Source organism: Ambystoma mexicanum, chromosome 12 (assembly GCF_040938575.1).
Source record: "Ambystoma mexicanum isolate Mex_15411 chromosome 12, UKY_AmexF1_1, whole genome shotgun sequence".
Taxonomy (NCBI): Eukaryota; Metazoa; Chordata; class Amphibia; order Caudata; family Ambystomatidae; genus Ambystoma; species Ambystoma mexicanum.
The window spans coordinates 676,135,604-676,158,158 of record NC_090936.1 but is presented as its reverse complement, the minus strand read 5'-3'; the positions used below and the strand labels follow the sequence as shown (position 1 = coordinate 676,158,158).

The window sequence follows — 22,555 nt, the reverse complement described above, 5'->3', positions numbered from 1 at the left end:
GATAAAGTACGGTCTTATATTAAGACCGAGGTCAACAAGATGTTAGACCTTGGGGTGATTGAACCCTCTAGTAGTCCTTGGTCCAGCCCTGTGGTTTTGGTTCCAAAGGCAGGCACTTCTGAATTGAGGTTCTGCGTGGATTACAGGGCTCTGAATGCTGTCACCAAGACAGATGCACACCCCTTGCCTCGAACAGATGAGCTGGTGGATGCTTTGGGTGCCTCCAAGTACCTCAGCACGTTTGACCTCACTGCTGGCTATTGGCAAATAGCTTTAGCAGAACATGCCAAGGAGAAGACAGCATTTTCTACTCCAGACGGTCTTTACCAATTCCGGGTAATGCCGTTCGGGTTGAAGAATGCACCTGCCACTTTCCAGAGGCTTGTGAATCATGTGTTGAATGGGTTGGACGAATTCTGTCTTGCACATCTGGACGATATAGCAGTTTTCAGTGCCACTTGGGAAGACCATGTGAAACACCTCGGGATTGTGCTCCAGGCTCTTCAGAAAGCCCACTTGACCATAAAGGCTAGTAAATGCCAGATTGGACAAGGCTTGGTGGTTTACCTTGGACATGAAGTAGGTGGAGGGAGGATACAGCCTCTTCCCAGTAAAGTACAAGCAGTACAAGACTGGCCTACCCCCACTACGCAACCCCAAGTGAGAGCCTTCTTAGGACTCACGGGGTATTACCGCAATTTTGTGGCAGACTATGGCACCATAGCTGCCCCTCTGACTGCCCTCACGACTCCGAAGAAACCCAAGAAGGTAACTTGGACCGACGAGTGTGAGAAGGCCTTCAATGGCCTAAAAGACTCCTTGTGCCAGGCCCCTGTCCTCAGGGCCCCTGATTATCAAAGACCTTTTATTGTGCAGACGGACGCCTCTGACACTGGGATAGGAGCTGTACTATCACAAGTAGATGAGAAGGGTAAGGAACACCCTATCGGTTTTATTAGTCGCCAGCTTAAGGACAGAGAGCTCAGATGGTCCACGGTAGAGAAAGAATGTTTCTCTGTTGTGTGGGCCCTAAGGAAGCTGAGGCCCTACCTCTGTGGGACCCACTTCACTGTGCAAACTGACCATAAGCCTTTAAAGTGGCTAATGAACATGAAGGGGGAGAATCCAAAGTTGCTTAGGTGGTCCATAAGTCTACAAGGCTTCGACTTCACTATTGAGCATAGGCCAGGTGTCCAACATAGCAATGCTGATGGGGTGTCCAGAATGTTTAACCGACCTGAACAAGAGACTCATCCAGGGGTGGATTAGTTCCCCCTGTCCATAGTCTGGGAGGGGCGAGTGTTAGGAAAGATTTCGTAATTGTAGGTAATTTTCCTTCCATGTGGCAACCCCTAAACTTTTTGCTGTTGTTTTTCACCTTGTTCTTGACTTTGCCAGAGAAGTGCAGCCTTCTGCCGCACTCCTCTGGGCTTTCGCTCCTTTCTTACGGGGAAACTGACATGCCCTTAAGACAGTCAGTACCGGGGAACGCTGTTTCCCGTAGTTTCTTTTATCATGTTGCGGCTTTAGTGCAACATGACACAAGAGGGCACTGTAAGCTAAGTTACAGCTCTCTTGGGTCTCTAGCCTTCTACAGGCCCTAGATACTCGTTTAGGATTGTATTTGATCGGTGCAAGTAATTCAGGGACGGTAATGGTGGCAGCAATCGTTTTCTTGTATTTTGAGCTCCTTTTGGCGTTCTAAGCACGTTTTCTGCGCTTAACCCGAAATGGTGGCCTGGCTCCCAAAATGGCCAGACCACGAGGCTCCTTTGTCCTGTCCGCTGACCGTCTTGCTCCCTTCACCTTCCCCAGGTCGAGCGGACCCGGGGCCTTCCTTATTTGGGCATGTACTTTCCCGCGAAACACGGATGCTTTCGCGGGCTTCTACATGTCTTTTGTGTGCCTCCAGGGTGTGGGCTGGGATGTCTGGTCCCAATACACATCCTGGGTGCCAGAGAGTCTAGGGTGGTGTGAATGCCTGGGACCACCGTGGTCCGTGATTGGTCCACGAATGGTGTGAGTGTTGATGAGCGGATCTCCCATTGGGTCCCCTCCGTTTTGGCGCGAAGGGAACCGTGGATAAGAGGGGGGCTGGGAACACCACTACCATGTCGATCTCCTGAGTTCTCACGAACGAAGGAATACAGGAGTCAAGTATCCTGCAAACAAGAGGCTGGACCGAGGAATCGCTGTTGACCCGCTGAAGGACTTCAGCTCTGCACTGCTGTCGCCTTGTGAACCCCTTTTCACCTTTGATCGAACCAGAAGGCCTGTACTGGTACTTCGACCTTTGGAATAGCGGGAACAGCTATTCTCGGCATCTTCACCATCTCCTGCCAGTAAGCCTTCGGAAGCGTCTCTGGGCCATCCAGTTGACTGACCAGCTTACACGGGAGTCTTGCTCTGCAACCGCCGCCAGGTTGTGTAGTATTTCGAGTCCTTGTCACTCTCACACGCTTAGTACACTTGGCGTTCCCAAGTCTGAAGTGAGTAGTGTACATTCGGCTCAGATACACACGGCCGCTCCGTTGCCCTGCTGTGGTGACAAAACTGTGCAGGTTTCTTCGATTGGGACGTCTTTTTACTCAACACGATGACGAGGCGTTCCCTGCTCTTCTGAACCTGCCAGCTGCTGAAACTGACGCGGAGAAGCCTGGGTCTGCTTGCATCGGGGACCGGTGAGTAGTTTAGCTAGGATCTGGTCGCCCTCCTGCAGGAGCCCGTTGCTTTTCCCCGCTGTGTAAAACAGCACCCTTGTCCGTACTCGCGCTCTGCTTCTGCCCACTGTGGAGGCTGCGCTTGAGTCGCGGAACTTGTTCTCCTTCATTTGTGCACTGAACTGAACTGCCTGATTTCCTTAGAAGAGACTCTCCTTTTGCCCGTTGGCACCAGCGTGTGCAGGTACATTTGAGCACAAGGCTCCACTCTTCGCAGGGCTCGGACTTCCATCTAGTTAGGTGCCTCTGAAGGCGAACTGAGCCTAAAGCATTGTATCGCACTGCCTTTTTTCCTTCCCTTGCAGGTGGACTACACATTTCGTGCATATAACGCTTGCGACTGTCGTATTTGTATATATATTGTGTTGATATGGTATGTGTTGGTTTAATATTGTTATAGTGTGATTTTCTCACTACGGTCATTGTTTTAAAGGCCTTAAAATAAATGTGTATCTATTTTTGATATAACAACTGTTTGGAGTAGTTTGTAAGTGATCTTGCTTTGTGTGCTCATTGCGGGCTTTCAGTCACCCTCACCCCTCTTGAGACCTAGTCTTGACCGCCGCGATCGCTACCTTGATTGGTCTGGCTCGTCCAGAGGTTACCCTGTTCCAAGTAATTAGGTTGGCCTTCTGAACTTCTGCGCCACCAGGACAGAGTTCAGAAATCCGTCTTAACACTTACCCTCTCACTCTCACCCTTACTCGCTCATATTTCCTCTTGCTCATCATCAATGTCACGCTCTATGGATTCCTCCCTTTCTCTATTCCCCTTCTCATTCTATTGCATACCTGCACCCCTTATCGTATCCACCTCTCAAACTTTGCACTCCACTCCTTGCACCCTGGTACCATAAAATGCAAAATGCAACGAACAGCACTAAACACTAACACTATTTGTATTGCCAATGATTGTTTAATGTTGGGATAGGAGTCTGGGGAGCATTGGTGACTCTGCCCCCTCGGCCAAGCATGCGTTCAGGGGAAACAGCTGATTCAGATGTGGAGGTACACATAATTCCCCTGTTTCCATAGACCAGGAGACCACACACACCTTTACAGGGACAGAAGAGCTCTAGGGGAGTGCAGCCCAGTCAGCAAAAGTGCATCTCATATTATGGCAACGATAACCCAGGACATTCCCCAGCCCTTGCCCCTAAGAGGGGAGCAAGTGTGACACTACTCTTCTTAATAACAAAGGAGAAACATCAAAATTACAGCCTCCCCCAGCCATCGAAAGGAAATGATCACGTACATATCAACCTGAAGAAAACAGAACAGCACCAAAGTCAGCATTAGAAGGAGATAACTTTCTAGAAGCAGACGGGGAGTGAGAGCTACAGGCAGACATGAAGAGAAAGGGCAGACTAGTGAAGACCAAGGTGGCCACCTCTGTTTCACTGAGTTCACTCCCAGGGGGCCTGCAGGAAGGAAGCTGTTGCAGACAATTGGTGTAGCCCTCTCCTAGCATCACAGCTGTAGCCTGCTGCATTAAAAACAGCCCACGGGTGGGGTCAGTCTACAACGCAAACAGTTTTGTGGGTTGTTGGAGTGGTGTACAGATGACATTGAGAGGTTGGAGGTGTAGCAGAGAGGAGGCTGGAGGAGCAGAGTGTGGTGGAGAGAAGACCACTAGAGTGGGTTAAGGAAGTGGAGGGGGCATTAGTGTGCAGTAGCAGTAAGGAGGTTGGGAAAAGAGTATCGAAGGTGTAAGGACTAACATCAAGGGGAGGAGGTTAAGAATAGTGGAGGGGGGAAGACGTAACAGCACAACGGTTTTTGCAGTGGGAGAAAGAGAAGGATTGAAGGAGAAGGAGGGTAGAGGAGAGATTCTGGTGCAGATCGCATTATTATCAGAGGGAGTTTTAAAAGTCTAGGAGAGGGTCAGGAGGTAGTTGGAAGGAGTCAGCAAGTTGAACAGGGAGTGTTGCCCAGGGTCTGCCGTGGAACTGGGTAGATTCCCCACAGATTGCGGACGCCATATGGAAGGACGACTGCGTAGTGGTTTTGGGACCTCTTCACGCAAACCCACACCAGGAAATTTTAGCAAGTGGATACTGACTCCCGAAGGGGGTCCCCCACAAACCTTTGAGAGACAGTAAATGTACCTGTTTTCCATCCTGTTTGCTGTTTTGGCCCCCAATCTGTACACAAATCCCTAATAAACTCTTCTACACTTTAGATTTGAGTGAGTGTCGTATGTTGATCTTGTTAGCCGTCCTGATAACACACACACACTGACACTAACATACACATACGTAGATGCACAGATTCACTCAAAATATTGCATGCAGACACATGCACACACACACTGCATGCATTACAGTATGCATTACAAACATGTATGCACACATACAGTATAAGCTTGCCTTCAAGTCTCCAGCTGAGTCTTCCCTTCAGACTACAAGAACAGATCTGTCAGCATGCAGTGCCCTTGAAGCACTTGAACATACGGGGCACTCGCAAGCAGATCTCAACTTGGATGCTAGAGGCCAGCACGAACATTGCACACTCTTGCATGCTGTTTTTTTTCAAATTAAATAAGTTAAGTGCTCTGATCAAGCGCTAGCCCTGTGGGAGGCTGGGGGAACATCAGGAAAACGAAGCAGGGCCTGGGTGGGTGACCAACCCCCCCCCCTCCCGCATCCCCCACCCCCCCTCCCGATTCCCCATTGTTCTATCACTGCTTGGATGGGTATATCCAGGATCTATTAGGCCTGAGTGGGGACACCAGGAGAACCACTGGCGTGGGGTGATAAACCTAAAGATGTAGCAGACCATGCAGTGAGCACTGACTAGCTCTACCTAGGTTAATGTGATGTGTATGGTGCTAATATGCATACATCTGTTGTGTTTGTAGTGTGAGGTTACTTGTGTGGTGTAACGATGAGAATGATTGAGCAGTGAGTTGGTTAGTTGAGATAGGGAGAGCTAGTTTGGTGTCTGATCGTCTTTATGGCAGCTCTACAGATTGCAAAGAGAAAGAGCAAAGGAGAAAGACCCAAAATGAGTTTGACCTCCCATGTATTCTTGATTTAGGTGTTGTGTAATGGTACGTTGCTTGGGTCGACAAGGCTAACCCGAATGGGTCCTGTCTCTATTTTGGGAAGGTTTGCCATCTTGGTGCATTTATCAGGGTGTGGGAACCGGTTTGTGGTGCTCAATCCATTCAGGTTTTGAGTACTAATGGGCACGCTATTTGGTTGAGGCTTTTTAGTTGTAAGTTCCTATTGGTCTGGTCCTTCCAGGGTGCTGTGTTTGATGTTCTGTTGCAGCATTGTGAAATGCCAATATTTTAGCTATTTCATAAAAGGTTGGATGATTTTCCTCTGTGGAGATGCCCAGGCATTGAATTGCATAACTTGGCTATTAGGAAGGAAGAGCAGGATACTCTTTGACGTTTCCAGTTGAAGTATGGCACTGCTATTCAGGTCAATGAAATTACATACATACTGCAGAGAGAGTATGGGTTATTTAACTGTTCTGCAGGTTTGCTTGTCTTGAATGCTTCTTCTGCCATTATGTGGGCCTCAATCAATCAAAATGTTTTACAGTGTAAATTGGACCTTCTTGAATTTTACGCTGATGAAGATGGGTTTTAGTCCATTGTTCATTAATGCTGTTGGGGAGTTGCAACTAGTTATTAGCGCTAGAGTGTGGGTGAATGGGTTACTGTCTGCTCCTTTCAAGCTATTCAAAGGTACTCGTCAAGGGTGTCCTCTATCGCCTTACCTTTTTAATTCAGCTTTAGAACCGTTTTTGCTTTATATTCGACAATCTCGGTGTATTTCAGGTTTCAGGATGGGTGACATTGAAGTTAAAGTGTTGGTTTATGCTGACGATGTCACAATACTCCTTGGTGATTCTGAAATTGGTGGTAATATACTCCGAGATATGGCTGAGGAGGTGGGTAGACTCTCAGGATACAGAATTAATTGGGAAAAACTGTTGTTTTCCCTGTCTGTGATACACCTGTACGGGATCAATTATTAAACTGGAATTGTAAGTGGGAAAATAGTGCTGTGAAATACCTGGGCTTATATCTCACTAGAGATATGAAGAGGTTGGTTGGGTTTAATGTTGATTAAATCGTTGAAACTCTTAGGAGGGACATTCGTAAATGGGAAAGGCTACCATTGTCGGTTTGGGCTAAAGTCAATGCCTTCAAGATGGTGCTCTTACCCAAGGTTTTATACATTATTCAGTCTCTTCCATTGAAGTTTTTGAAAAAAAATATTGGTTGGGTGGATAAGGTATTTCAGGAATTTATATGGGGTGCTAAGAAAAGGCCCAGAATACCGAGATATCTAATGATTCGAGGGACTTCAGAAGGTGGTTTTGGTTATCCTGTTCTTGAGAATTATTTAAATGGTTTTTTATTAAGGAAATCATCTGTTTACTTCTCCACAAATAGATTTGTAGCTCCGGTCTGGGCTAGAATTGAGGAAAATGCGTTGAGTCCTTTCCAGGTGAAAAGTTTATACTCCTTTGGTAAGTTACCACGAGAAATGGCTAAATTGCAATCTGTGATGGTTACTAAAGATGTTATTGTCTGTTTGGTTTCTGGTGGTGGACAAGGATTATTTTTATATGAGGAAGCTTCCATCTGGCATAATCCAGGTTTGCAGATGACTAACAGGGTGTTGAATTGGAGGAGCTGGATTAATAGGGGCATATTGTTATTGGGAGACATTGGGTGTGATGGGGGTATGAAGTATTTTGAGGATTTGAAGGTTATATTTGGTCTACATCAGAGGGAGTTGTGCAGATATAATTTGTTGGCTGCTTTGATGTTGGAGAGAAGTCTGATGATCGACCTGCCTTTGTTGCAAAGAACAGAGAGGTGTGATCTTCTTTCTACCGCTCCTCACAAGATGTCTAGTTTGTTGAAACTCTTTCCGACTGATGATCGATCCTTAGTGTTGTAGGATATGTGCATGGTCCTAAGAATTTGGAGAGGTCATTCCTTTGAAAGATTGGGAAAATATGTGGAAGGTTCCAATTATGGCTAAGGCTGATTTGAATTTGCGCTTTACTCATCAGAGGACATTAGGATGTCTTTTTTGGACTCTGGATAGGATGTTTAAAATGGGTCTTGGTGATACTGCTAGATGCTGGGATTGTTTGAAACAGAAGGCATCTTTTCTACATATGTTATGGGGCTGTGAAAAGTTAATGGGGTTTTGGATAGAGTTGATATGGTGTGTGGGATCCCTTTTTCTAGAAATCCGTTAGCAGTGATTTCGAAATCCTCGAGTGGTGTGCGACATCTTGGAAATCTGATGTTGTGTTGGGTTGCTAAGGTCTTCTTGGTTGCTGTCCGACTGATATTGAGAGTCTGGAAGACTAGGAAAAAACTGTGTGTGGAATATTGAGTAGCTCAAATACTTTCTCGTTTCGAGAAATTGAAATTGGGCAGACTACACAAAGAGGATATTTATGATGAACAGTGGAGTAAATTCAATGAGTTTTATGCCTGATACTCTGTCAGAAATGTTTGTTTCTTAGCTTATTTCCCCTGGGTGGTAGGGGGTGGGAGGGGAGGGTTGATGTTTGTGATGTCTTTGATGTTGTATTCTTGTTGGTTAGATGTAAGAGTAGTAGTATTTGAGATAGTTAATGATTGGTGAATGGCCATTTATTGATATGTTTTATCTGCAATGTATTTGACTAGTTATGTTTTTATTCTCATTTTATAGTTTGTTATACTTTGACCGTTTCACTTATGACTGTCTTTTCTGAATTGTAATTATTTTTTAATAATCTAAATAAAGAGTTAAAAAAAAAAATGTTTTGAAATGAGAAACATTGTAAATAATTGAAGAACATGTTTATTTTAGGACAAGGATCATGTTGAAGCAAGAAAAAAGACGGCAAAAGGTATGTTGTTTTTGAAGCAAACAAACACCACTCTGTAATTTACATTTTGTACACAGGAACAGATTGAGTAGCCCCATCTGTCTGGATGATCCCCTGAGTAAGTAAGTAAATCAGTCCCCTTTTTTAACTTTTAGTTCCTGTGACATAGACTAAAGGGCAAGGAACATTTTATCACACAGCCATATTTGTGTTCTCACAACCCTGAACATGTACCTATTATGTGGCGAGGCAAATATCTCGCAGTTAAACATCCTCACCTGTGCTGCCTCTAGTTGCAATGCTGTGTGTGCCTTGCCACTTCTCAGTTCCAATAAACACGGTTAATTATAAATGGCTGTTCATATGACATTCTGCTTCTTCAATTCTCCCTTTGGTTACAAGTTATTTTTCTGACCTAGCCAGATCAATATCTAAATGATCTTTATTGTTCTGACCCTACCCATAGGTTTGCTAATATAATCCATAAAAAACACTGTTGATCGATCGTAGCATTTTACCTTTAATGCTTGGGTAATTCTCAATATGCTCATGGAATTGTCTAATTTATACATAGTCATGCTGTTTTTCATTGGTATTGATATACACAGACCTCTGTTTATAGCAGTATTTGCGACAATAAAAACACAACACAAAAAAGACAAATAATGTTATTAACAAAATGACCCACTGGGAATTTTGAGGATGGCCAATAGCTCCAGCTACAAAACACGGGATACCACTTCTAATCTGTAGCACATGTGCCTGTTTTACTAGGCCTGATATCTGCTGTATTTGTGGTAAGAGTTCAAGCACATTTTGGAAATGCTGGAGTACCAAAGTTGTCCAATTAAATGGGGTGTCATAGCTTATACTTAATTGTGGATCTTTGTCAGCTGGTCAATAAATGGTGTGCTCTCTGAATCGATGTTATGTGTGAAATGGATTTTGTGGGTAATGCTGTGATTTATACAGCTATTATTTGTAGTATATCATGTCTTTCCATCAAGAGAGAAGCCTTTGCCTACTCCTTCCCAGCATACCATATTAGTGACTGTTACTTAATGACCTGGAATACACTTAATCATACATTACAGTTGGGGCGGTTCATTGGCCAAAACTGCCAGTGGTCCCCTACTACTAACCAGACGTCAAGAGTTATCCCTGGGACACATATGACAACCCGGCTTGGTCTTCTAGAAGTTTTTATTTTTGAAGCATTGCAATGAATGATCCAATCCCAGAGTCATCTTCCACCAGGGGCTGGCCAGTATTGGTGACTGGGGGCCCACACACACATGAACTGGCCCCTAAATTTCAAATGAGCACTGTGAGCACTTGCAATGAGGTCCAGAGAACTTCCAGAGAGACTGCCATGGTCACCAATCAGGTGGTATTCCAAAGTCATTTGCGAGAGCCCTCGGCCAGGGTTGGTGCTTGTTATGATGTTGTTAATTCTAGAACCCATACCCGGGTTCGGTGCGACGTCTCCTGGAACGTGGGATTCAGTTCTCGGGTGGGGAGACGTTGTGCCGAGGCCGGGGGAACTCTCTTATGAATAAACAAACTAAAAGAACAATCAATCTTGTATACGTATATATATATTGTAATTGTAAACTTAACAAGTGGCGACGAGGAGCCAGCCCGTTCCGTTAAGAGAGTTCCCGTGAAGTGAAGAAACCGTAGAACGGTCGGCTGAACCAACGTTAATTACGCTGTGACGAAGAAAACAAATACAACTGCCGTCAACCTGAAGGTCACAGCGTTTTAATTACTGGATAAAGTGTAAAGATACAGCAACGCTCACCGATCACCTATCAACGTTGCAAATAAGTAGTGCATTGTTTAAAATTGGCGTGAACTGCATTGGTCCGGACAGCTTTCCGTGTACGTCCTGCCGTACGAGAAAAAATAGAGTAAAGGACCTTGAAAACGTCCTATACGTGCCGCCATTTTAGGGTAACCGCATACATTATAACAGAGCTAGTGAACGGCTTTCCCAGTGTATACGATCACAGATTGATCTGATACTACGCGGAAACTGTAATCGGAAGAAAGTGACACATACATAAAGTCGCACGACTAAGCGGCTATACAAACAAATATATGAAGACAGAGTTTACAATAGAAAACACATATACCAGAAGCACAAAGACTATTTACATGAAAAGAGGACATATTTGTGCATTATATTACAGTGTTACAGACAATTACAACATTGTGAAAATCTCAATAGAAAAGTGAATAGCGAAACCATAAGAAATATTTATAATTGGAGGACAATGGCTATGTAAGTAAAGAGATCTGTGGCACAATATACATATATTAACAGCAGCAATTGGCAAATACAAACAATCCACAAGCCTAAAGCCTCAACATGCAGAACATCATGGTACCAGACATTTTTGGCTCAGCCTGGATGTCCAGTTTGCCCTTGGGAACAGTGGATAGATAATTTTCAGGTATACATGAGGGCCATCGGCGGTGCTAAATTCAATGACGACTTAAAAGAGGCTACATTGCTAAATTGCATAGGGGCTGAAGCATTAAGAATATTTTGAACATTACCTCATAATGCTGACATCGCAGGTGGATCTGAAGATTCCACGTCTAGCTCAAGGAAATATGAAACCGCCTTGGCAAAATTGGGAAAGCATTTTGGGAAGAAAACCAATGTAGTCTTAGAAAGATACAGATGTTTTACTCGAAAACAACTTAGGAATTAATCCATTGACATGTATATCGCAGCATTGAGAGGTCTCATATCTACATGTGAATTTACTGGAGATTGCGATGAATATCTAAGAGATCAAATTGTTCTTCATGTTGCTGATCCTAAAATACAACAGAGGTTGTGGCAAGCGAAAAATCCATCTTTGGAACAGACAGTAGAGATCGCACGATCCATTGAACTGGGAGATAAATGTATGAAAGAGGTGCAAAGTAAACAAGAAGCAATTGACAAAGGGTCTATTCAGGCTATCCAAAACAGCGAAATGAATAAAGAAGAGGAAGCGCTGGTAGCCATGGTAAAAAAGTTTGTGAGATCAGATGTTAACTCAGGTTTGAGACAGAGTAATGAGATGTATTCACGATCACAAACCAATTGTGGTAGGTGTGGTTGGTACAAACATACAAATCCAGAAAAGGACTGTCCAGCTAATGGTGCTGAATGTTTCAAATGTGGTCAGATGGGACATTATGGCAAAATGTGCAGAAGCCTTAGAGGGAAAGGAAGGAGTGTCATGCGGGGAGTTGGCAACAGAAGCTATCGCCAATCTTTTAAACGTGCCACTTCAGGTGTGAGTGCTGTAGAAAATGATCCCAGATCGGATGATATAGTGGCCATATCTACACAAATTGATGAGGAAGTGCAAATTCTGGCTCTTTCTTCTAAAGAAAAACGTATAGACTCATGGGTACCAATGGCTATTGATGGAATTATCATACAAGTTATGGTGGATACTGGCTCCCCGTATACCATAGTCGATGAAGTCACATTTCGGAAGGTTTTTAAAAAAAAACATGAAGATTTGTATATCACTAAAGTCAAAGCCACGGGGTATGGGAAGTCTCCGATAGACATAGTAGGATACACCTGGGTCCAATTAACCTTTGAAGGGAGACAAACTTACTGCAAGTTGTATGTAGCTCGTGAAGGTTTTGCCATAGTAGGTTGGTGGGAACAAGCAGCCTTAAAAATTAGGATTCATCTGGGAGAGAGCAATCCCATTATGAGTGTTATGGACAAATGTTGCGACTCTGATGCCACTCTAGTGAAAAGTTTTCCTGAAATATTCAATGACAGGATAGGTATGCTCAAAGGTTTCAAACATCGTATCATTCTGAAGAAAGGAACCATACCAGTTGTCCATAAAGTGAGAAGCATACCGGTGGGCACTAGAGAACCGTTGAAGAAAGAATTGGAAAGGTTATGCTTCCAGGATATAATTGAGCCTATAGAAAGCTCGGAATGGTTGTCTCCCATTGTGATAGTGCGAAAACCTAAGGGAGATATTCGAATGTGTGTTGATTTAAGGGATTTAAACAACAGAATATGGGTTGATCGCCACCCTTTACCAAACATAGGAGAGATGCTCTCAACAATGGAACCTGCCAAATACTTTACCACGCTTGATTTATCTTCTGCATATCATCAGATTGTGTTAGAGGTAGAATCTAGACATCTCACGTCCTTCATAACTCCGTTGGGTGTTTTTCAATTCAAGAGGATGCCATTCGGATTGGCATCTGCAGCTGCTGTTTTTCAAAGACTAATGCAAATCTTGTTTGAAGGCTTAAGTGGCGTATATTTTTTTCAGGATGATATTTTGATTTCAGCTTTGTCAGAAGAAGATCATGATGCCAAACTTATTGGAGTTTTGCAAATATTACAACAGAAAGGACTCACATTAAAAATTGAAAAATGCAAAATAAAAAAAAAGAAGTAACCTATTTGGGCCATTGTATCGATAGTGAAGGAATAAGACCCAAGGAGGGTCTGGTGGATACCATACTCAATTTGCCTGAACCATCAAACAAAGACCAGTTGAGGAGCTTGTTGGGCTTGATGGAGTATTATTCCAAATTCATTGATCACTACACAGACAGAACGAATTGTATGAGGAGTTTGATGAAAAAAGGTGTTAAATTTGAGTGGTCAGCCGAATGCAAAAGTGAATTGGATACCATCAAGACATTGATAAACAAAGCCCCTGCTTTGAAGATGTTTGACTGTAGGGCTAAATCCATCATATCAGTTGATGCCAGCAATGTGGGACTAGGAGGTGTACTAGAACAAATTCAACATGGACTAGCAGTTCCAATTGCTTTTGCTTCCAGATCTTTAAGAGATGCTGAAAAGAATTATTCCACTATAGAAAAAAGAAGCTTTGGCAGTAATGTGGATTCTGGAACACTTCAAAGGTTTAATATGGGGGAGTCCCATTAAGATCAAGACTGACCATAAACCCTTGATTCATATCTTGAGTCCGAAAAATTCACATTTGATGTCTCCTCGAATCAGAAGGTGGATTCTGATCATAATGCAATACAATGTGACTGTTAGCTTCACTCCAGGCAGAACTAACATGGTTGCTGACTGTTTTTCTCGTTTGCCGTGTTCCTAGATAGATGAGATGGCCAAAGAAGAAGAAGTGGAGATGGACAGTGTGATAGCACAAATACATCCTAGTTTTACTAAGGAAGATTGGATCCAAGCCACTGCGATGGATGAAGAACAGGTGAAGCTAAGAAAAGCTATTTAAAGTGATTTCAAAGAAATGGATAATGAAGTTTCAGCTTGGCAGGATAAGAAGGATGAAATGTCTTGTGATGAAGTCTGTATATTTCGTGGAGATCGAATAGTTCCACCCTCGAGTTTGAGAGAGAAGATAATGGAAATAGCACATGAGGGACATACAGGCAGAAACCTTACAAAAAGGAGAGTAAGAGAAACTTTTTGGTGGCCAAATATGTGGAGTGAAATTGAAAATATTGTTAAAGAATGCTCTGCATGTGCAGTTAGCGACAAAGGAAGGATCACCAGAGCCACACCCTTACAGCCTGTTTCCATACCGGATTCTGTTTGGACGAAATTGGCTATTGATATAGCAGGTCCATATGAGATTTTGGAACCTCACAAAATTTATATTATTGTTTTGGTTGATTATACATCAAAGTGGATAGAATGTGGTATTATGGAGGAATCTGTGTCAGCCATGAAAGTCAAGAAATTTCTTGAAGAAATTTTTAACAGGGAAGGAGAGTCTTTAGAGTTAATATCAGATAATGGTGCACAATTCATGTCGATTGAGATACAAAAGTTTCTCAAAGAGAGAGCTATCAAACACAAGACCACAGCTTTGTATCATCCCATGGGGAATGGACTAGTGGAGAGAATGAATCGTTTCATTAAAGATACCATTCAATTGGCTATAGTAAACAATATGCCATGGAGAGAAACTCTCAAGGAAGCTTTAATCACTTATAGATTCACGCCACATTCTACAACAGAGGAAGAACCATTCACCATGATGATGGGAAGAGTTGCCAATAACAGGTTGAGGCCAGCTTGGTTGATGTCAAATAAGACTAAAATGGTGGATATGGAAGCAGTCATTAGGAGAGTGAAGGATAAACGAGAAATACAAGAAATATTATGACAAAAAAAGTGCAGTAGAGAGCAAGACTAAAGTTGGAGATTGGATTCAAGTGAGAGAACCAGGAAGAGTCATGAAAGGTGAATCTAAGTATCGTTATCCACAAAGAGTTGTAGATTGTTCTAATATGTCTCTGACATTAGAAGACGGAAGCAGGTGGTCATGTGATGACATTGTCAGGTCTGATGAGAAAATAAAACGGATGATGGATTACAATGAAAGGATGGAAGGGAGAGGTGTCCAGGTGGAAGTCGAGCCACCATCATCCAAAATGGCATGCCATAGAGACAGCATAGATAATGATTGCTCTGGAATGAAAACCAGGAAAAGGATGCCACGTGTCAAGGAAGATTATATATATTATTATTAACAAACATGTGACTGTACTGGAGTATTAACGAATTCAAGGAAGATTCCATGTTCTGTATCCTTTCAAGTATTTACATTATTATTTAATGTTCTCATTCTTTGACAAGTTGTCCATGTTACTGTTCATTTTCTTTTTTTGTTGTTGAGGATGGGAGATGTTATGATGTTGTTAATTCTAGAACCTATACTCGGGTTCGGTGCGACGTCTCCTGGAATGTGGGATTCAGTTCTTGGGTGGGGAGACGTTGTGCCGTGGCCGGGGGAACTCTCTTATGAATAAACAAACTAAAAGAACAATCGATCTTGTATCCGTATATATATATATTGTAATTGTAAACTTAACAGTGCTCGATGTCGTCACAGTTAGTTTGCAGCTTGTCCTTTTGAAAGTTCTTTACTTGTGAATAATGTACCATTCAATCTGTTCACCTGATTATGTGATATTTAGAGCCAAGTTCGTTGGAAGATCTTTTGTCATTGTACTCAGAGATAATGTGTATTTTGTCCTGACTCGCTTCAATATTAGTCAATTATGCCCCAGTTACAAGGCCTATTACTTTTTCTAACTTCATCATGTAATTGGCCTTTGTAAACTTTCCACGCTGTAACAACATAGTTGGCACCATCCTACAAATTACCTTCCATATTCCTCCCCTTCTTGAAGAAACAAACACTCTGTTGGGCTAGACAAATAGCAGAACCCTTCGAACAATTTGGAAAATTAGAGGTTTTCTGGATTGTTGACAAGTTTAGGGAAAACCACGGATAGCATGGCACCCAGAATGGTTCATGTAGTCCCCACTACATATTCTTCGGTCAGTGTCACCTAAAACAATTGTTGCTTCCAAACGATAGTAGGACTCTGTTATTATGTTGTACACAGGGTATTAGAAAGAGAATATTGGCTGTCAGAAACTGAGAAAATGTCTGTACATGAAATTTTACGTTTGTTGGGCCACACCTTTTCAGTAGCAGTGTCATTGTGTATTAGGTGAGATATCAAAAAACAATAGGGCCCCTGTTCATCATTTTATTTAGCATTTCTTTATTGTACGGTTCACATCAATCGCATAGAACAGTTACGTTAGACAACAAGAAAGCAATGCATTCTCAACACACAGAGTGGGAGAGTTATTTCAACGATCAGGGTGCAAACCCCCTCCCTTCGTCTGTTATCAACAGGCATTCATTCGGTCCCTAATACGAAACATTACAGAGCTTTCCCCAGTTTACAATGGTATGTCTTCTCGATTTAGCAGGTACGTTGTGAGTGGTCCTCAAATGCATTTGGGCCTGTTTCGATGTCCACACTGGGAGGCGTAGTCTCTCAGTGTCTCTCACCCAGATCAAGTCCTTCAACCACTCATTCCCCCCCGGGCGGGGAAGTGTTAGTCAATTTCATCAGAATACATCTCCTCGCCAAGATCATGCACGTAGCTAACAATTTACGATACTTCTTTGATTCACCCGGTGCCCAACCGAACATACCACACATTATAGTATTTGGGACAGGTTGCCCTATCATCTCCGACATAACCCTAATGACTGTATCCCAAAAAGGACGCAGCTTGACGCAAGACCATAGCATATGTACAAATGTTGCACATTTCGTGTTACATCTTGGACACGTATCTGGCTTTGTGGTGTTATATTTGTGCACACGTGCAGGCGTTATGTAGGCCCTGTGAAGAGTTTAAAGCTGAATCAACTGTAGCCTTGTGCTAAAAGCCCCAGTGTGAGTGGTCCCGCATACCGTAGCCCATTGCTTATCATTGAAGCATTCCCCGGCATCTCCCCCCCCACCTAATCTTGCATTCGAGGGGGGGATGACTAGTCTCAGCCTGAATAATCTTATAAATCGCTGATATGACCCCGCTGCATCCTGGCGAGTTTCTAATATAGGCTAGTAGTGGAGTAGTCTGCGGGACTGTCGGAAAGGATGGGAACCACTCCCGGAATGCTGCTTTCATCCTGAGGTATTGCAGTTTTCGCGTGAATCCGCCCCCCATCCTGGCCGTAAACTCCTCTTGTGTCACAAACCTGCCATTCGGATACATATCGTCCTGTCGATGTATTCCTGCCCCCTCCCATTCCCGTATCAGGGCCTTTTCGCATGTCGGTGCCAGAGCTTCTACCTGCCACAACGAAATCCCTGGGTCAAACGGGAGATCCACTCCCATCTTTACCAGTGCTCTCTTCCATGCATGCACCGTACATGTCACCGGGTCGAACCTGCATTTATCCCTCACTTTTCCTGAGATCAATACTCCCTGCAATGTGTGGGGGTGGACGGAGCCGCTCTCTATACGCACATGAGGTGTCTGCTGTGCCCCCGTCACCCAGAACCTTGCAAAGGACACCTGGGCCGCCAAAAAATATACTTCCATGTCGGGAGCCCCCATCTTCCCCCTGATCTCAGGAAAGCACCAGCGTCTCCCAATTTATGAGTGGTGCCTTAGGGTGCCATGCCAGCTTGATAATTTGGGAGCGGACCTCTCCAAAGTAACTCGTCCCACGCCACACAGGAATATTCTGAAAGATATAAAGTAGCTTGGATACCACCACCATCTTGGCTAGAGCTACCCTACTCATTACAGTGAATGGGAGTCTACACCATCTATCCACCTTAGATTGTTAATCCCGCATGTAGCTCCTATGGTTGTTGTGTATCAAGGATTGTGCCTCCTTGCTAACCTTCACTCCCAAATACGTCACAACCTCTTGTTCCCAGTTAAAACCTTACATTTCCCGTAGGCGAGTGGTCGCCTCGTTCAGGAGGAACAAGGAGGACTTACATCGATTCAGCAGGAGTCCAGATGCCCTACTGAACTCGGTTATTTCCTGTGTAATCGGCACGAGATAAGTCGCTGGGTCCTTAATGTATATCACTGCATCATCTGTATATAAAGACACCAGTTTGCTCGTCCCCCCATAGTTAGTCCTCTCTGTCCATGAAACTTTCTCAATCTCCTAGCCAGCACCTCTATCGCAATCGCTAATAGCAATGGCAAGAGGGGGCAGCCTTGCCTGGTCCCCTCCCAAGCTTAAACAATGCAGACCACGTGTTGCCTATATTAATTTGCACACTGGAGCACGCATAGAGCAACCACACCGCCTCCAGATAGTATGCCGAGACACCCACCTAAGCCAGCACCTCAAACAGGTAATCCCACTCAATGGAGTCAAAAGCCTTCTCCATATCAAGGAGGGCAGCCACTGCCTGCATAAAGGTGTTGATGCACTGTTCATCATTAGCCTAACAGTAGCAGAGTGTGACTACCATATCTACCCTTCAAAGTGAGGGATGGAAAGATTAATCATTTGATTTAATCTGTGTATACTATTGCAGTGTGGGGAGTGGCAGTGGTGGGGGCTGCAGGTTTGAAGAAAGCATTTCTTGATCATTTTCATTGGCAGCCCAGTGAGGAAGGGTGTTACATCCTGGGGAAATTTGTCCTACAACACAATCAACTCTAGGAGGATATATTTGTTTGATTATATAATGTTTTCCACAGAACCAGATCACATCTTACCAGCAGTTCCCCCCATTGCTAACCAACAATTTGATGCTTCTTCCACCATGACCAATTTTCTACCTATGATGTGCATTGTGTTAGCAGTTTAGCAATTTATTTTAAGATGAGAATTTGCTACTTGTACCATATTTTTTCAAACAAATGCCTGCACTGTCACATTTAGATACCTCACCTGATCTAATAATATAGAATAGTAGTGCAGACAGAACACAAGAGATAAGTAGATGGCAGATCATCTGTAGTAGCCTCTATTCCCCATTACAGTGTGATGTGAGTATCCAGGTGGGTTATTCATGGCATGTAACAACATTGTTCATGATCAGAAGAACCTGGTAGGTATTCTTCCAGCATGGTATTAGGGAAGTCTTTTGCTGATGCACTGTTGCATAAACCCAATGTCTGGGTTCCATTGATTGATATAGTTGTTATGGGGCTTTTGTCTTCCTTGACCTGTGAATGGATAGATATGACACATTTCATTAATGTCTGGTGTTGTGGAAAATAGACGCGGGACTCAATTGATTCCCTTTAATTTCTTGGGGAGATGGAAACTTAGCAAAGTGCCTGATGGTAGGTAGCACATAACCCACATAACAACTTCCATTCAAATTAATTGGAACCCAGCTGTAGACCAAAACTCCACATTTGAAATAGGTTCAGTGCATAATTGGATTCATTAAAAAAAAATCTTTTGCCAAAAAGAAAGATACACCATTGATAGTAATGGTTTTCTTCGTAGACAGAGCATTTGGATTCACTTATTCCCATAATTAGGGAGCCATGATTACTGTAGCAAAGAGGTCCTCTTGTAGGACATGGTAATCGATTGGCAACAGGTCTCTTACGAAGCAGCTCACAAAGGGGAACACTTGGCAAACCTGAACAATCCAATTGCGAATAATGACCAGAACAAGGCTTTGAATCATAGGATTTTGAAATTAGTCTCAATGTCGCTACAGTTAAAAACAGTTGGCGCCATAAGAAATCTAGAATCAATGTCATGTGGAAGATGTGTGCAGTATGATGTGTTTGATATGCAAAAATATTGGTAGGTAGCCTGTAGGAAGCTGTTTTTTTTTATCCTTAGATGCGAATTGGGGACCTGAATGGATGACAAGAAGTGCCAAAGGCACCAATAGTCATGGCGAATAACAAAGCTAAGAAATAGGAAAGGCATATTTTCAAATAATTCTGTCCAGTTTGATTCTGAAATCTCCAGAATGCGGGATGCCTAGTACAGTTCAAATGTTTTCCCCATCCTCACAGACTTTCAATGAGTTGATATGATGTATACAAGTCTTTTAGCAGAAGGAACAGCAGTGCTGACCATAAACAGAGATTGTCATCTCGATGTGCCAATGGAGGAACAGGAAACTCAACAATGTCTTCCATTATTTAGGAACAATCGTACAAGAGAACCAACATTAGGATGCTCATGATTATTCCAGTGATGAAATTATAAAGAGAAAGACCGACATTTCTTTTTCAAAAGAGCTCCTTGCAGCTCCACCTTCTGTTTCTCACACTCTTAGCCTGCTCAATAGGTTTTTAGTTATATGGGGTTATTCTATTCATGTGGTGCAGACAGCAATGTTTGTTTTATGACAATAGAAAATGTAATCACTGAACCATACCCTACATGGACGGAAATTATATTTGCACTGAATTGCAGATTCAGAAACTTGGAGAGCAGAAGCTGGGACTGGCTCTATCTTGGCTTCTGTATCAGCATTCACGGAGGATAAGACTGCACCATCTACTGAAGCTGACAATAAAGCCTGTGCTGTAGTTACACCACTACTTTAAACAATCACAGAAGTTGTGGCACTCGTTGCAGCAGGATCGTGTACAGATGAAGCATCAGATGGGGATGATCCTGATTTTGCTGTCTCTCCAGAATTGAGTGAAGCAAGGGCTTTTGAAATGCCGTAGTCAACTCCAATGTTTGAGATGGAGGATGCACTTTCTGATAGTTGTAGACATGGGCCACTTTGGATGACCCTTGCACTTGATGATGGTCCGGATTGTAAGCAGGATCAGAAAGGGTCTGCGCCAGCATGGCAGCAGCACTGATATTCTGGTATTAGCCTATTTGACCCAAAACAATTGGCCTAATGACCAATTTGGCCGAATTTTGCATGGGTAATTTGGTCTTCGGGGCAATTTGGTCGCATGTATTGCAAAATACCAACCATGGAGAGCAGGATATGCAGGGGTGTCCCCCGCTCCACATGTTTGATATTTTGCAATTTTGGGGTGCTGGGATATCCCCTGCTTCCATAAAATTGGAGCAAACAGAAAGTTGATGGCTGGAAGGTTTTGAATTAATCATATCCACGGGCAAAGCTCTGGGCAACCCTCCAGACCATCGTTTTTCAGCCTGCCAAGCCATTACAGAAGGGGAAAAACCATATGCAAATCAGGCTTGGTCCTACCCCAAAAGGGGGAGTCCAGCCCAAACTGCTAGGTCACATCCCTTCTGCACGAGACCACAAGCATCCCCAGACATGTTTCAGCCTTTTTGGGCGTCATCAGTGAGGAGTAGCTTCGGTCTCTAGGCCCGGCAGACTCGGGACCCACGTCTGGGCATACCCGTCCCACTCGGGGTGACTTTAGCAAAACAGAAAGTTGATGGCTGGAAGGTTTTGAATTAATCATAACCACGGGCAAAGCTCTGGGCAACCCTCCAGACCATCGTTTTTCAGCCTGCCAAGCCATTACAGAAGGGGAAAAACCATATGCAAATCAGGCTTGGTCCTACCCCAAAAGGGGCAGTCCAGCCCAAACTGCTAGGTCACATCCCTTCTGCACGAGACCACAAGCATCCCCAGACATGTTTCAGCCTTGTTGGGCGTCATCAGTGAGCAGTAGCTTCGGTCTCTAGGCCCGGCAGACTCGGGACCCATGTCTGGGCATACCCGTCCCACTCGGGGTGACTTTAGCAAAACAGAAAGTTGATGGCAGGAAGGTTTTGAATTAATCATAACCACGGGCAAAGCTCTGGGCAACCCTCCAGACCATCGTTTTTCAGCCTGCCAAGCCATTACAGAAGGGGAAAAACCATATGCAAATCAGGCTTGGTCCTACCCCAAAAGGGGCAGTCCAGCCCAAACTGCTAGGTCACATCCCTTCTGCACGAGACCACAAGCATCCCCAGAAATGTTTCAGCCTTGTTGGGCGTCATCAGTGAGGAGTAGCTTCGGTCTCTAGGCCCGGCAGACTCGGGACCGACGTCTGGGCATACCCGTCCCACTCGGGGTGACTTTAGCAAAACAGAAAGTTGATGGCTGGAAGGTTTTGAATTAATCATAACCACGGGCAAAGCTCTGGGCAACCCTCCAGACCATCGTTTTTCAGCCTGCCAAGCCATTACAGAAGGGGAAAAACCATATGCAAATCAGGCTTGGTCCTACCCCAAAAGGGGCCGTCCAGCCCAAACTGCTAGGTCACATCCCTTCTGCACGAGACCACAAGCATCCCCAGACATGTTTCAGCCTTGTTGGGCGTCATCAGTGAGGAGTAGCTTCGGTCTCTAGGCCCGGCAGACTCGGGACCCACGTCTGGGCATACCCGTCCCACTCGGGGTGACTTTAGCAAAACAGAAAGTTGATGGCTGGAAGGTTTTGAATAAATCATAACCACGGGCAAAGCTCTGGGCAACCCTCCAGACCATCGTTTTTCAGCCTGCCAAGCCATTACAGAAGGGGAAAAACCATATGCAAATCAGGCTTGGTCCTACCCCAAAAGGGGCAGTCCAGCCCAAACTGCCAGGTCACATCCCTTCTGCACGAGACCACAAGCATCCCCAGACATGTTTCAGCCTTGTTGGGCGTCATCAGTGAGGAGTAGCTTCGGTCTCTAGGCCCGGCAGACTCGAGACCCACGTCTGGGCATACCCGTCCCACTCGGGGTGA

The 22,555-nt window shown here is 44.0% G+C and overlaps 1 protein-coding gene across 1 annotated transcript in view; it reads left to right on the top strand.

Moving 5' to 3' along the window:
* Positions 1-22,555, top strand: part of REDIC1 (regulator of DNA class I crossover intermediates 1) — a 411,382-nt gene that overhangs the window by 167,415 nt on the left and 221,412 nt on the right. Inside the window, exon 2 of the mRNA XM_069630090.1 lies at positions 8,560-8,599. Within this exon, the coding sequence (XP_069486191.1) occupies positions 8,560-8,599 (40 nt within the window). The remainder of the gene's footprint in view (positions 1-8,559; positions 8,600-22,555) is intronic.